The 15,785-nt window shown below is 47.7% G+C and overlaps 1 protein-coding gene and 1 long non-coding RNA gene across 3 annotated transcripts in view; one reads left to right on the top strand and one right to left on the bottom strand.

Annotated features, from left to right (window-relative positions):
• Positions 1–7,111: 7,111 nt before the first annotated feature.
• Positions 7,112–9,469, bottom strand: LOC116790947. The gene is made up of 3 exons (XR_004358562.1): positions 9,067–9,469; positions 7,354–7,587; positions 7,112–7,196 (listed from the first exon to the last, which is right to left on the bottom strand). It is a non-coding gene; the product is annotated as an uncharacterized LOC116790947 (long non-coding RNA).
• Positions 9,470–14,616: 5,147 nt separating this feature from the next.
• USP24 (ubiquitin specific peptidase 24) overlaps positions 14,617–15,785 on the top strand; it is a 62,711-nt gene continuing 61,542 nt past the window's right edge. For both annotated transcript variants that reach the window (XM_032696090.1, XM_032696088.1), the window contains exon 1: positions 14,617–15,042. In XM_032696090.1, coding sequence (XP_032551981.1) covers positions 14,731–15,042 — 312 coding nt within the window. In that variant the 5' untranslated portion in view covers positions 14,617–14,730. The remainder of the gene's footprint in view (positions 15,043–15,785) is intronic.

The following is a 15,785-nucleotide window of genomic DNA, read 5'->3' as shown; positions in this document are numbered from 1 at the left end:
TGATAATCATCCCAAAACTTCTCACAGATGAAGCAGCTTTACATTCAGAATTAAGTCCTGCATTTATCTCTGTGCATTTGTCTCCGTACACCTGGAGCAGGGACAATTCTCCATCACTTTGCTAAGTGGCTCCAAAAGTCTAGAGAAGTTGAAGCCGAGGGTAGCCAGCACTGAAGCAGGTTCAAGGAAAGTGCAAACCATGAGTTTAACTGCAGAGAATCAGTCAAAAGTGATTGTCTGTTTCAGATTGGACCTAAGGAAGTCCCATCTTCATAAGGAGCAAAATCCATTTTTACCACCATGAGTGAACAGCCCCCACACAAGGCCCACAGTCTTTCCTCCACTCCCCTGTCCCCAGGGCTGCCTGTACAAGGCAAACAAGCTGCAATCCTTGGGGTTGGGTAAGAGAAATCTCCCCCCAGCAGTGATGGGCACTGCCTTTATGCCTGGCCTCAAGGCCAAGCTCAGTAACTAGCCCTGAGAGGAGGCACTTTTAACACAAAAATTATTCGACTCGTTTGAATAAGGAAGGAAGAGAACCACATCACTCACATGCTCACCTGTTCAGGTTCCTTAAGGAATGCCTCTTTCCATCTGAAAAAGCAATCTGACACTTTTTTTTTATTATTTATTTCAAGCAAGTAATGACATGTCTTTCTCATTCCACAAACCATCAAGGTACTAACTTCAAAAGCAGTGAACCTTACACTTCACGCTTATTACAGGAAATAGAATTAAGGGATTTTGGGGTTGTTTTTTTTTTTTTTTTAACATGGAGAACTAGAGTGATCTGAACCTAGACTGAACTTAATCTCCTAAACAGGCCCAAACCCAAATCTCCACTCAGAGTGCTTCCAAACTTTACGGCAGGTTGGGTCTGGCTTATGTCTCTTGGTCCGAGTGTGCCAAGTCCTGCAGCTCCATGCAGGTCCTTGATATGCTCCCAGCAAACTGGTGTCTTGGCTACCTGCCTCTGGGTAGGAGGGACAGAACAAAACACAAGATACTGCAACACCATGACCTTGGGTGATAAAACTGCCCGAGGAAAATGGATAGTCGGGGTTGCAGGGAACTGCTCCAAAGAAACCAGTGCCAGAGCAAAGAGTGCCAAGGACAGCGAGTTTAGCAGAGGGTGGTGGAGGGAGGGAGGCTGAGGCTGAGAGTGCGGGATGATGAAGTTGTTGAGACAAACCTGAGAGGGAACGCGCCCTGCCACGCCGGGAGGGATCCATAGACTATCCAACAGTGTCCTCTGGTGGCAGCAGCCACAGCCAGCTGCGGTGGCAAGGCTCACGCCCGCGGAATGCACCTTTCCTTATCTTCTAATTACATGAGCGACTAATGTAAGTGGATAAATAACAGTTGCTAAGGTATTTTGGTCTTGCCTGTAGCTATAAGGTCAGGATCGGATTTTGGTCAAGCTGAAGCGTGAGAACTGCAAAACAAATTGTCTGGACTTGCTGGTGGCTACCTGCTTGTCCAGGCTGTCACTGACAGCCCAACCTGCACAAGCTGATCACTCAACAAGGAGGCTGCCACACGTACAGTGTCCCCCGTGCAGCTTGACAGCAGCAATCCAAGGCTGTCTTGAAATCCTGGCTTGTTACATTGGAAAAAAAAATCCTTTGGCTGTTTTTCTAGCTTTCCCTTTTCATTTCAGTTTTAAAGAAAATTCTGGTTCAAAGGCCTGACCTCAGAAAGGTGTAAATCACTATAAAAATACCAAGTGGAGATTTGGAATGATCTCAGACTTGGAGAGTGTCTTTACCTCACACTAGCCCAGCCAGACAGTACCAGCACGGAGCAGCTTACTGCCAGCAGTGAGCACACAAGGCCATGGAAAGAAGCAGCAAGACTGGGCATGGAGGCAGGAACTTTCCACTTTCAGAGAGCTGCTTTCTCACCAGCATGGGAGTAAGAAAGGCACAACACAGCCTGCAGACCATTAACACATGTGAGCATTCACTGCATAGCAGATTCACAAAAAAAGATGTCACAAAACTCCTAGAACACAGATGTGACACACACATCCCTCAGAAAGGAGGGATGGAGGAGCACAGATAGGGAGATCTAGTGAGAGAGAAGTCATTCTTTCCTGTGATGGCAGATCCTTTTCATGAAAAAGTTCCCCTTCCTGGCATCCTCCCACCATAATCTGTTTTGTGGTTGTCCAGAGGCTGAGAATGCCAGGTGTAGCTCATGGCTTGAGAAAACCTGTGGGCTGCCAGAGAAAAAGGCAAGCTCCAGAAATGGGTATGGAGCGTCTCTCGTGCTCACTAAACCCACATGCCAGGGGTGTTGTCACTCTGAGTAGCACAGAGAAAACCCAGTGTTCTGGGGCTGTGGCTGCCTCATGTTCCCCAGCACCACAGGGGCAAATGCCAGCAGAGCCCTTTTAGCCAGCATAGGCTTTCCCACTTAATGCTGTATTTTAGCTGTCACAGGACAAGAGCAGTCAGGTAACCAGCTTCATGTGAACACAATGTCTCTTTGTACCTACTGGCCCCTCAGGATTCAGAAACCAAAATGAGGCGTCTCAGCTCCATCTGTAAGAATTATGAATAAAAAATATATTTGTTGGAGTAGAAATTGGCAAAGGCAAGCAAGCAGAAACATCATTTGAACGTCCCTTCCTCTGAACACTGTGTGCTGTCAGGCTTCTTTACATCTGGGGCTGGGAAAGCTCAAGAACAGGCACTCCCTCCTGTGTGGTGCTGTGGGTCAGAAGCGATTCTTTTTCCTTTTAAAATCATAAGAAAGAGGACCTGGCAGAGCACTGAGCAGGTTCCTGTGCCCCAGTCCAGTGGGTTCCTAAAACACAGATGTCTCCTCAGGAACTTGCCAAAAGCAAACTGAGAGCGAGCCTGCTCCTCCTGTCCGAGCACAAGAAGCTTTCTCATGTGAGTAACTCTGCCCTGCTCTTCCCCTCTGCTTCAAAGCAGGAGTGCCCAGAGCCGTCCCTCAGCCTGCCCAGGCCTTGCCCTGCAGCTCGTGATTTCAGGCAGTCTCTGGGAGGTGTGTACGAGCTCCCTTTCTGTGATGCAGAAAACCCAGCTCTCCCATTCCCTGTGCATGTGTTTAGATTTTGACTTTACCTAGGGTTTGACAAGCTGTTGGCATAGTCCCTGGGGTCTTCCCAGCTGTGGGGAGCCAGGCAGTGACAGCACAGAGCAGGCAGCACTGGGATGGTGTAGAGACAGAGCTACAGGCACACAGGGTGATTTGCAACACACATGGGGAGTGCACAGTGAGGGGACATGACCCCTTGAGTAAGACAGGTAAGACAGACGAGATGTGGAATCACAGTATCTTTTTTTATCTTTTTCTTTCTTTCTTTTTCAGAACTACCTCTGTGGCTCCATGTGAATATAGATTAAAGGGGAGATATCCATCAACTTGTGCAGCCCCAGGACACTGGCTGTTCTGACCCAAGCACTGCCTGTTTCCAGCTGCTGCTCCTCCAAGAGTACATGCCATGAGCACATGCACTTCCAAGTCACAGTGGATTTTCTTGCTGACAATAATTGTTTTGATATAAGACAAAACATAAGAATACAATCACTCCTCCATCTTGCTGTAACATGAAATTTCAGTAATCCAAAAAGCAGACAGAGCAGATTTATGAGGTTCTCCAGCACACGAAAAAGGTTGAACACAATGCCAAACACTGCCAGTACATAAACATAAACCACACAAGGGCAGCAACAATAACAACATGTAGCAGAAATGGGACAATGTGGAACCATTACATCCCACTTGTTTGTATAACCTGTATGGAGAAATGCAGAGCTCAGCCTCACACTGAATCACTCAGGCAGCATCAGGGACAGGCTCTGAGTGAGTGTAACCCCCAAAGGAAACCACTGAGATCAAGTCAGAGATGTCTCTCTCAAACAAGTCTCTGTTCCTAGATTGCTCCCACAACTCCATTGAATCTGGAAGTGTGAATTCCCTGAAATGTTTATGTCATAATTATGATTTGTCAACATTTACATAAAACCCCCATTTACAAGCAAAAACAGATTAAAGTCTTTCACCACGTGTTCAAGAATCAGTCTAGCAGATTTCTGTGGTTTCTTACATCACTTTCCTGCATACAATGATAAAATCACTCATAGGTTACTGTTCTCACAATTGATTTCACGCAGTGCTGAAGCTCCATATAAATCCTGTCACAAGCTCCCAGAGGGAATGTTGGAATCACCTACAAAGTCTATAGCTCTAGCTGAGTTTATAAACCACAGGACATATGAGATTCCAGTAGCAATCTCTTGGCCACCAGGATACTCAGGAAAAGTTCCTCAGCTCAGATCCAGAGCCCATCTAGGACCAAGAGAGGGCAGTGTGTCCTACAGATCCAGCCAGCAAGCCAGGAGCTCTCAAGGAGAGAAGCCTCATTTCTTCACTACAACCACATCGCATTAACCTTGTTTCTTACAGCAATTAGGCTCCTGCTATCCATCTGGAGTGCATCCATGTCTGCCTAATCCTACTTGAGCCTTTTGGATAGCCCTGGAGATTGAGGTGCAGGCCTCAAAGGCAGGTAATTTTCCTCAACTTTTTAAAATCTGGGAGTCAAGCTAGTCATCAGCAAATCTACATGTGGAAAAGTAAAAGATAATAATTGCACTAGAAACCCAACTATATTAATCTTGTTGTTCAGGAACCTGCATGTTTTATAAGGTGAGGCAATTTACACCTTACAGGAAAGGAATAATGAAAGCAAGTGGCTGTATCTACTTTCAGAAGAATTTTTGAGAAGTATGGAGACTAATTACTGTGTATCTGTGACTGGACTGCTCCAGGAAAAGGGCCATTCCCTCCTGCACACCAGGTTGAATCCACTCCAGAAAGGAAAAGCAAAAGCAAGAGAAGACTGAAGCTCAATGCAGCCCAGGAGAGAGCTGAGTGCATCTGCTGTGTAGAGGAAGCAGAGGACAGGAGAGGGGGCTGTGCAGCAGGAAAAGTGCCTCTCTCCGCCCTGAAGAAGGGAGCTCATGCTGGAACAGGGAGAGCTAATGGGGAAACAGTATGCTGCTTCTCCACACCCCTGCCAGCCCCCAGAAATACAGACAACGCTGAGGCTCAGAAGGAGTGGATTATTTCCAACTGCCTCTAACCTGCTTTGCAGTCCTGGACAGATTCTTACCTCCTGGTAGGGATTAACCCTTAAATCTGAGCACAAGCTAGAGATGTAGGATCTCTCTGCTCATTTATAAATAGCTCACCTACACACTTCACAGGAGGACAAATGCCAGTAAGCAGCTTTAATGGCAGTCCCAGCAATGACAATGGCAGCAGCAATAACACTACTACCTTTCTCCAGTGCATCCTTATTTCCAATATCCATCATACTAATAGGGACAATTAAAACCTGGGAGAAGCCCCAGGACACTGACAATTAGCGACTGTAGGCCAGGTCTGAAACATAGTCGAGGATCAGTAACTACAAGTCTGTGAAACAGGTTGGGCAAGTCATGAACAGAGCACACGACTGGCACCTCTTGTCTGCACCTCATCCTCCCCTCAAACCTGTACCACATCTCACACATTTTATGCACCAGGCTGTGGCCCTTCTCCTGCCCACACACCAGGCAGAGCTTTTAACTTGCTAGTTTGGCACAGATCACAGTGTGGGGGAGAAGAGAGGTTTCAAGGTATAAACAAAACAAGCCCAACCTGGCCAGTGTAAGGAAAGTGATTTGTTACTATTAAATCACATAGGATCGACACACTGTGGTCAGGATTCCCAGTGTTGCAGACATGAGCTATGCCATTTGGCTGGACCCCATGAGCAGACAAACATGTAGGTAACCACAGCCTTCCCTCCTTCTCTCTATTACAAGACTTAGTGTAGCAAACACGTCCGTCTGTCCTCCACCCCACAGCCTAGCCAAGGCCCACCCCTGAGAGAACAGACAAAACGAGTTGGATCGCTGATCTGCACCTCATCAGCAGGAACTGACTGCTCTGAAAGCTGCGAGAGACATGTGCTTGTTATGCTGGAACTTCTGACCCAAATCCTACAAGCCTTCCTACAGGGAGGTTTTGCTGGGTCATCTGATAAGCACCATCTCCAGCAGAACCGGCTCAGATGCTGCTGCTGGTTTCTTCCAACATTACTATGAATTCAGCTGGTTTTAAGCAAATACATTTTAAATTATTGTGTGTCTCTGCTTTTGCCCACTTGCCACTGTAAAAAAAACCCTGTAGAACACAGAAAGCTCTTTCAGTCCTCCTGCACACAGAGCACCTTTCTTTCCACTGGGGTCTCTAACTTTGACAGAATTAGCCTCGAATTAAACAGGACCTATCCTGGCCAGCAAAAGAGAACTTCTGCTGGAGGACAGGATTCAGAACTGCTCAATAACATCAGGATTTACAGACCAGTCAGAGCCCACAGCACCAGCTGCTATACAGATGGAGTAAACAGCCCCCGCTCCACAGATTTTTAAAAGCAGCAGCTAAATGCAACAGGGAGAAGGAAGGGAATAATTAACCATATCATTATACCTCCATATAGTGTCTGATGGAAATTGCCATCTCGCAGTAAACTGATTTCCATTATGATTATTTGAGGATCGAGGGGAATGAGAGTTTATTTCATGCTTTCAAGAAAAAGCCTGGATGTACTTATGAGTGCAGCACATAGGTAGCAGAGATTGCAGCATTTGGGGAGTGATGATGGCCCTGTACAGTGTAATGAAACATTAAAAAACAAGGAAAGCTGTTGCTGCAGTTCAGGAACAGATCAAAGGCCGGGAGCACCCCAGGAGTGAAAGGAGTAGCTGATAACAGGGTACAGTAACAGAGCTGATACATGGGTGCGACTCAACCCTGAAGCACCTTGCTGGTGCAGATAGCGAGCCTTGGAATGAGTCACTGAGAGATCAAACACACTGTAAATGGGACAACAGGGCTGTTTGTGCCAGCAGGCAGATGAGGCAGGAGAAATCCAAGGCTTTAGGCTCTCACAACCTTGAAGAACCTCTTCATATTTCTGAAAAATTAAGCCTTGTGTTTAAACCAAAAATATTCACATGCTTCCACCCCTCCTGCAGTCCCACCTGCAGGTCCCGAAGCACCACAATGAGGCCTCTCACTGGCCCAGGAGCTGCTGCCTCCCACCCAGAGCTGAGTTCCAGTTTCAGCTGCCCTTTGATCAGCACTTAATAATCTGCACGAAATGCCAGAATCTGCCGGAATAAGAAATGGAGAAAAAATGTGAAAATGCAACTGAAGCAATGGTAATGTTAAAGAAATTCAAAAAGGGGAAGAGGTTCTTCAATCACAGCCCCTCTGCCTAAATACCTCCAGATTTTTAGTCAGGATATTGACTTTCACCTCTCTCACCTCCAAACTCCTGCATGGGGCTGCCGGTGCCAAGCAGTTGCAGTGCTCTAGTACAAAACCCTGGCAGCAGGAACACAGCTTTGGGTTTCCAAATTGCTGAGGGCAAACAAGGTGCTGTTTTGACCAGGAGGCAGAGGTACCTTTTAACAACAGGAGAGGGTTGTGGACCAGTCTTCTTTGACACAAACCATTTTTTGTGCTGATTTAAGCCTAGCACCACTCAGGCCAGTGTTGCTGTGGAATGGAGTAAAATAAAAAATAAAAGGCAATAGATCTGTAAAATGGTTTCCATTTGGCCATTCTCTCCTCAGACTCCTTCCAACCTATTTTGTTTCACTAATCAGAGCTTTAAAAAAATCCTCCAAGATTCACAGACTTGTTTCTCAGGCTCCACTGCAGAATTTAGACAATAAGAAGCAGAAGAAGCAGGTCTTGCTTTAAAGGTCAACCTAATTCAAAAGGAATCTGCATAGGGCAAAAAGCCAGCAAGGAGTTCCCTGTTGCTCTATCACATTGCACCACATCTCAGCATACACCAGGGAAATGCCAACTGCTTTTGTTTCTGGGTATCAGATACACTCACACAGCACAGAGAACAGCCTTCACCCTCACAATACTGCGTGTTACTACAAGCTCTGTCAACACTGCCCTTAGTTAGGCTGAGGTAGTCTTTAAGTTGAGCATATCTCACCAGTGCTGGATTCACTGTACTGTCTTCTACCTGCCTAAACAGCCTCCACGTTGCTCCCCTCCACAGCCTCTTGCTTGTTTGCACTGAATTCACACTCCTATTCACAGCTCTACTGATTGCGAGACTGCAAAGTCTGTGAATATTGGGTTGGCATCACATCAGCTGTGGAACTCACAGTGTCACACCACGTCTCCCTGTAGCAGCGCGCTAACATCAATGCCTCTGTACCACAGAACTAGGGGATCCCTGCAAAGGGACCAGCAAGCAAGGCTGGAACAATTTGAGAACAAAATAAATGCACCCAAAGGCTATCCTGTAAAACCATGTGGTGTCTCACAGACTTGTTCAGTGCAACAAGAAGTTTCCATTTCAGATTATTTCATTTCTAAAATGTCACTGCATGAATTTGTCCCTGCAGAATTGGAGCTCTACAGTCTACAATTATGTCAGGTTTCCTCAGCTACCTTGGCTGAAGGAGAGAGTGAGCATTCAAGCGTTTGCCTCTGGGTGGGTCTCTCAGGGTGCTGCTGCAGCTTGACACTGAATATCCTGTTTGTATCTTTTCTCCCCTTCACAAGCAGCTCAGCCAGAGCCTCTCCAGCATCAAAAATAATTCTGTCCTCACAGTTCATCTGTAACTGAACTCACATGTCAACACGTCATTTATCTAAAAGGACAGTAAAGAACTGTAACCATAACAGGGAGAGAAACGATCTTTTGAAGAAGTGATTTTACCTAAAACCACACACGTTAAAAATGGATTAGTCATAACTGCAGGTTTTTTCAGGGCTCTCTTCCAAATCTAACTCTATTGAATGGCTTCACTCTGCATTTCTGTATCTAAGTGCTTTCAGGTTGTTTTAAAGTTCAGCCTTAGCTGTCATTTCCCACAGCCTGTGTAGCTTGTTTCAGGAAGAATGAACAATCTCCTTGCAATTGTTTCATTTTCTAGCCCGGAGTTGTGGAGATGTGTTGTGAGACCCACGAGACGGTCTGAATTGAAGAGCTGAAAACAAACCTACACAGTGAAGCAGAGGGGGCAGATCTGCTCAGCCCTTGGAGTCAGCTGTTCTCTCCTTTCAGTTGTGTTTCCCTTAACATACTGTTCCACTCTTTCCACACTCACGTCATGCTGCTTCTATTCAAAGGAAACAGTATGAAACTTCATTTTTGTATTCAGGAGGCCAGCGGGTACTCAGCTTCTGCTGCAGGAAAACGGTCATGGTTCAGCTCCTGTTCCCTTTGGATGCTGGAATAACAACAGGGACAGACTGGCTGGAGGAGACACAGCAACACCACAAGATCTGTTCACCTTCTTCTTCCCTTCTTCTTCAGCCCCATGATAGTTTGTAGCAGTTGCAAAAAATAATACATGTTGAGGAGCTAATGATATCCCTCTGCCCCTCATAAGGTTTTAAGATACCCATCTTAAAAGCACCGTATTAGAGCTAAATATTGTAATTATGATTACTAGAGTGCACGAGTCCCAGCTTGAAAACAGGGTAAACTGCCTCTTTGCAAATCACTGCTGACAGCAGGTTTGGCCTTGGCGGTTGCCCCAGCACAAATCTCCTTTCATGCTAGCCAAAAGCTGTGAAGGCAGCAAAAATTCCTACTATAGATGAAGTCTAAAAGTATAGTGCAGGAATCTGTCAGCTGGTGCTTGTGAACAGACTCACAAGACTGTGTTTGCTACAACCTTTGTTTTGTGTGAGGCTGCACAGCTACCCAAGCAGTCAAAAGCATCTGTGCATCTACTTTGTTAGCTGTCATTGCAACTGTACTTTGCAGGAGGGTTACACAGTTTTTCACTATACAAATGTTTTTAACCCCCTCTGCTAAAAGCAACCAAACATCAATATATACATATAAAAATGTGCTTTTCAATAATTCAGAGGGATTTGTGCTATCTGGTCCCGAGGCACTTCTTTAAAACCCACCTATTACGTCTGGCTATAAATAAACCAGAAGCAGGAAACTGGATGAGACTGGGTGGGACATGGGATGCAAGGAAGGAAGGAAGGAAAGATAAAGCCATTCCAGAAAACCTAAATTAATTCTTTGCAATACTATACAAAAGCTGGGTTCCGAAATATCTCAGATATTCTTTCCTCAGATAGTGAAGAGATTCTCTGCCCCAATAGCCAGCTATACTAAGCAGCAAGTGCCATGTCCATCCAAAACATAAGATTAGGGAAACCTTTGTAAACATGTTCCTCTTGTCAATGTTTAGGATGTCTAGGGGTACAGGGACAAGACACTTCTCCCCAGGAAGTCACCTTCTTTCTCCATCGGGTGATGAGATTTCCTGCAAGACACCACCAATTGCTTTGCCGACTCTTCTGTTAGTCAAATTCAAGCCTATAAAAAAAAGCATCTACCCTGCAGCCTGTGGAGAGTGTTTCTGTTCATCTGGCAGATAGGACAGAAGCTCTTCTTATAATCATGAGATCCAACTACATTAGGTGCCTAATCCCAAACCACTGACATCAATCAGAAAAAAAAGAGCATTCTTCCCTTCTAAATGAAGGAGCTGGGATTCATACAGGCTCACACACACTCTTCATTCATGCAACAACTGCAAAGGAATTTTTTCTAGATACTGTAACCCCAGTTTTCATACAACTCCTTCTGTGTTTATGTACTATAGGGTGGTGGAGCCCTGTCATTAAATTTTGTCCTAATTTTCCATATTTTGTCATTATTTGTAAACAGTAAGTTTTAGCTCACAGTAAGCTTCTCTCAGTAATATATTCCTATGGTACTTCTAACAAAATATGAGAAAGATACCCTTTAATCCTGAGTAAAATATATATATGAAATCAAAGATTTGGGGGCAACACAATGAACTTTAAATTCTCTTCTACCATAGCCTCTGAGTATACATGTAACCATCACAGCTAGGACAGTACAACAAAGAAGGAAACAAAATCAGGGTGGCAAAGGATGTTTTCCAATTACATCTGAGATTATGGCTGGAATTCTGCAACAAATGTAAATAAAATGGGAAACCTCCAAGTTCAACAAGCGAGGGAGTCACCTCTTAGTTTGGCCATGTGTATGTTCCACCAGAACAATACAGCTGTTTCCCTTTGATGGGACACGCTGCATTCACTGTTTAAATAATGAGAGAGCTGTAAACACAGGACTGGCTTCAACACAAGCTTATGAAGAAAAGCATAAAAGCATTTTCAGTTAAAGACAAATTATTCAAACACTCCTAGAGTAATATAACTGCAGAAATCATTGCAATTGTCCATCAAACTCTGTTTTTAGGCTACGTGGCCACATCATGGTCAAGCAAAAAGCCAGGTTCATTGTCACAGCATGACCACTTACTATAACGTTTTTTTCTGTTCAAAAATATCTGCTTTCTGTAACATGGGGGTTCCTCATATCTGGACATGTTTCAGGATACACATGTTTCAGGATGCAGTTGTGTATTACTTCCATGAAGTAATACAATCAAATAACTAGTAAATGTGTGTCATATCAAACTGACAACTCCACAGGTACAAACTCCAACTTATCAAAAGGCTGATCTTGAGGAGATTTGTTCCCTTCTTCAATTTCCTTACTGTCCTTGTCTCCTTGCATCTCCTGGTGCCCCATAGGGAAAGACTCACTTTCTGCTTTCCTTGTTCTCAGTTAGACAAGTTTGCTGTGCTTCCGTCTGCAACTTTTCTCGAACTGACAATGCATAAAAAACATTTGCAAACTGGGACATCCAGGCTGAATAATATCTAGAAAAGGATGCACCCGTTCCTTCACTAGGCTGGAATGTGTGATCTTTTCCTTTAAGCAGTCCCAAGAGAGATGTCAGCGAAGTCTGTAAAATCTAACTTGAGGATCAGTACCCCTCATCATCAGTAATGCTGAGCTGCTATGCCCAAGTGTTATTCCTATATACTGGTAAATTCAAACTCCCTTTAAACGTCATTCAGAACAGGTGGACTAGAGAGTATAGGTAACTTAATGTTAAAGCAGCCTCTTTTTCCTTGGTCACCTGAGATTACAGTCAGTTCTTCCATCACTTTTGGGAGTTTTCAATAGTTACCTCAGCACAAATTACAGGGGCACTTCATTGAAATAAATCTAAAGCAATAATGACATCTAATAAATATCTTACTTTTTCCTACAAATTTCTTCCATTAGTAAAGGGAAATTATGCCAACTGACTTCACCAGGCTGTGAGGATTAAACCATCTTTTATAATATCCTTTAAAAATGAGAAAGTGTCTTTTAAATGCTAGTCACATGAGTAAGCAGTGAGTCAATATTCTGCATATTAACTCAATGCATTTGAAGTGTTGGAGTTTTTCTAAAGCCTGCCAAGACTGAGCCATAACAATTTCTTTTATAACTGGAGATCAGCCTGAATGAAAGACTTTCCTTAGATACAGAAGCTGAAGATCAGTCATACGCACATTACCTCCAATCCACTGATGTCAGCCTAGAGAAATGTCAGCCTAGAGAAAAAGGATCAGAGAGATGAATAAGCAAGATGAAGAAGCTGTGATTACCTTTTGGGTCATATAAGGAATATGAGATCACTGCAATCTAAAAATTAATCCAAAACCTTGCCTGTCCAACAGACTGATCTATCAGTCTACAGACAAACTCTGGAGCAGAGTCCAACGCTGAGCCCTGAAAGTTCATGTTAGAGACCTAAATACTGTTGGTGTCCCCTACACTTGAAAGTTTCCTTTATCATAAATGTTATTTGTATCTGAGACTTCAGACAGGGGTTTCTAGATTCCTAACCCCCGTGCCTTCAGTAATGTCAGCCACTGTTAACACAAAATAGTTTGCCTGAAAATACGTGCCGTCAAAGACAAATGTGTACATGCAGACATCAACACTGATCCTGACAAATCTTTTATCTGTTTCCTCCTTCCTCTTCTTCTCTGAACATAGAAAAGACGTTGTTACAATGAGGTGATAAATTTTACTTTGGAGAGTACCAGGAGATCCAGATCCAGATCTACTGACTTTTGTGCAGTACAAGAGTTCATCAAGCATGTTAAAGGAATATATATAACTTAGTCTCTGCTTCGGGCACTAGAATTTTTTTTTTCCTGATTGTGCCCTGCTTCATTTTGTGTGGATTTGCATCTCTCCTTGTTATATTATCATAGAATCCTAGAATGGTTTCAGTTGAAAGGGATCTTAAAGCTCATTTCCTTCCAACCCCCTGCCATGGGCAGGGACACCTTCCACTATCCCGCGTTGCTCCAAGCCCCATCCAACCTGGCCTTGAACACTTCCAGGGATGGGGCAGCCACAGCTTCTCTGGACAACCTGTGCCAGAACCTCACCACCCTCACAGGGAAGAATTTCTTCCTGATATTACATGCTTAAAGAACATATTTCTAGAGAGAAATAAGGTGGAAGCTGGAGGGCTGGCAGCAGTGAGACGATAACTCGATGGTGTGCTCCCGGGAGCCAGAGCATCTCCCCCAGCACTCCCAGCTGCCCACGGATACCAGCCTTGCCCACCCTCTCCTCAGACCCCGGGCCTGTCGTGTTCCGCTGTGATAGCCTCACCGCCCCACCGGCACCTGTCCGCTAAAAGAGTCGTGATTAACGGCAGTATCACCGGCAGCGGCAGGAGGCGTGGCGGGCAGCCCACACCCGACATTCCACCCTCGACATCCCACTCCCCGCAGCGCTCCCCTGGCAGTCCGGTCGGGCCGTGAGGAACCGTCAGGTCCTAGTGCCGGTGCCGGTGCCGGTGTCGGTCTCGGCGCCGGTCCCCGTTCCGCCGGTCCTCTGTTCCCCGACGCGGTCCCGGTCCCGGTCCCAGTCGCGGTCCAGGTCCAAGTCCAGGTCCTCGGGCCCCGTCCCCACTCCCAGTCCCGCTACCGATCGCGGTACCGTTCCCAAACCCCATCTACGGACTCGGGCTCGGGCCCCACCCCTATCGCTGGTCCCAGTCCCCGTCCCTATCCACATCCCCGGTCCCAGCCCTGATCCCCATTCCCATCCCCGTCCCCGTCCTCATCCCCCGTCCCCATCCTGATCCCGGTCCCCATCCCCGGTCCCCATCTCCGTCTCGGTCGCCATCCCCGTCCCCGTCCCCGTCCCCGTCCCCATTCCCATTCCCATTCCCATTCCCGGTCCAGGTCCAGGTCCAGGTCCAGGTCCAGGTCCAGGTCCAGGTCCAGGTCCCGGTCCCGGTCCAGGTCCCGGTCCCGGTCCCGGTCCCGGTCCCGGTCCCGGTCCCGGTCCCCGATCCCCGATCCCGGTCCCGGTCCCCGATCCCACTCCCACTCCCTGGCACGGCCGCTCGCCCTCACGTGACCTCTTGACCACGCCCCCTTCCCACGCCGGTCCATTCATGCCCCCGCAGCTCCCCGCGCTCAAACCCCCCTCCCCGTGTCACGTGACGCGGGCTCCGCGTGCGCTCCCCGGGCCGGGGCTTCGCCGCCGCTTCCGGGCCGGGGCGGGGCGGGGGCGCGCGGGGGGGGCGGGGCCGGGGCGGGGGCGCGTGCGGGGGGGCGGGGCGGGGGCGGCCGCCGCGGCGGCGGCGGCGGGAGGGGAGCGGCGCTCCCGAACATGGCGGCGCGCGGGGCCGGCAGCGCCTGAGCCCGGCGCCCCTCGGTCCGCGGGGGTGTCTCCCCTTTCCTCCTCCTCCTTCTCCTCTTCCTCCTCCTCCTCCTCCGGCCCCGCTTCCCGGCGCGGCCATGGAGAGCGAGGAGGAGCAGCACATGACCACGCTGCTCTGCATGGGCTTCTCGGACGCGGCCGCCATCCGCAAGGCCCTGCGCCTGGCCAAGAACGACATCAACGAGGCCGTGGCGCTGCTCACCAATGAGCGGCCCGGCCTCCACTACGGCGGCTACGAGCCCATGGAGAGCGGGCAGGGCCCGCCGGGCGGGCACGGCTCCCCCGCGGGCGGGCAGGGACCCCGCGGTGGCGGCGGGGACGGGGACGGCGGCGGCGGCGGAGGCGGCTTCGATCCCCCGCCCGCGTACCACGAGGTGGTGGAGACCGAGGTGAGCTGCGGTGGGGCGGCCACGGGCAGTACGGGGGAGCCGCCACAGCCTCCCCGCGGCGGGGCCGGCGGGCGGGGGTCGCCCCGGGCCTCGGAGCGGTGGGAGGGTGCCCAGGGGACCCCCAGGTCTGATGGCTCCTTGTCCGCTCGCTTTTCTTCCTTCTCTCCGGGCTCCCCGCCGTGCTCCTGTGCCCGCTCCCTGCGATCGCTGCAAGGTGAAGCGCGCCCAAGGCTTTCCTTGGCATTCCAAGAATGTGTGGCTACCGTAGGGCTCTGGTTTTCGCTCCCCCCTCTTTTGCCTTCTTGCATAATCCTAGTGACTAATGACTGTTTATTTTTTTTTTTTTTTTGTTAACCGTTTGCACAATGTGAAGGAAAATGCAGTGTGGGTATGACTTTAGGTATAGTTTTATTTGGATAGGCTGAGCGTGAATTCTGAAATAGGGACGCAGTAAAGTCAGATATTTTCAAAACAAGGCTTTAACTTGTAACTTATAGCTTTGATCCAAAATGAAACTGAAGTAGATAGATGTACTGGAGGACACCAACCTTTGCCAGGTTCTCTTCTTCCTCCTTGTTTGCATTTTTCACTCCTCCATCCTCTTCCAGAACTCTGAATCCCTCAGCCAGCAAATACACTCGTGGTGCTTTCCTTGCTGCCTGGAACAGTCAGTGTAATGCTTTCCTGTAAAGCCTTCTCCTCCTCCAGGTCTTTTTTTCAAAACTTCCCAGAGTTCTCACATG

This window comes from Chiroxiphia lanceolata, chromosome 9 (assembly GCF_009829145.1).
Source record: "Chiroxiphia lanceolata isolate bChiLan1 chromosome 9, bChiLan1.pri, whole genome shotgun sequence".
Lineage (NCBI taxonomy): Eukaryota > Metazoa > Chordata > Aves > Passeriformes > Pipridae > Chiroxiphia > Chiroxiphia lanceolata.
The sequence above is the reverse complement of the archived record's forward strand: the minus strand, read 5'-3'. Positions and strand labels throughout refer to the sequence as shown.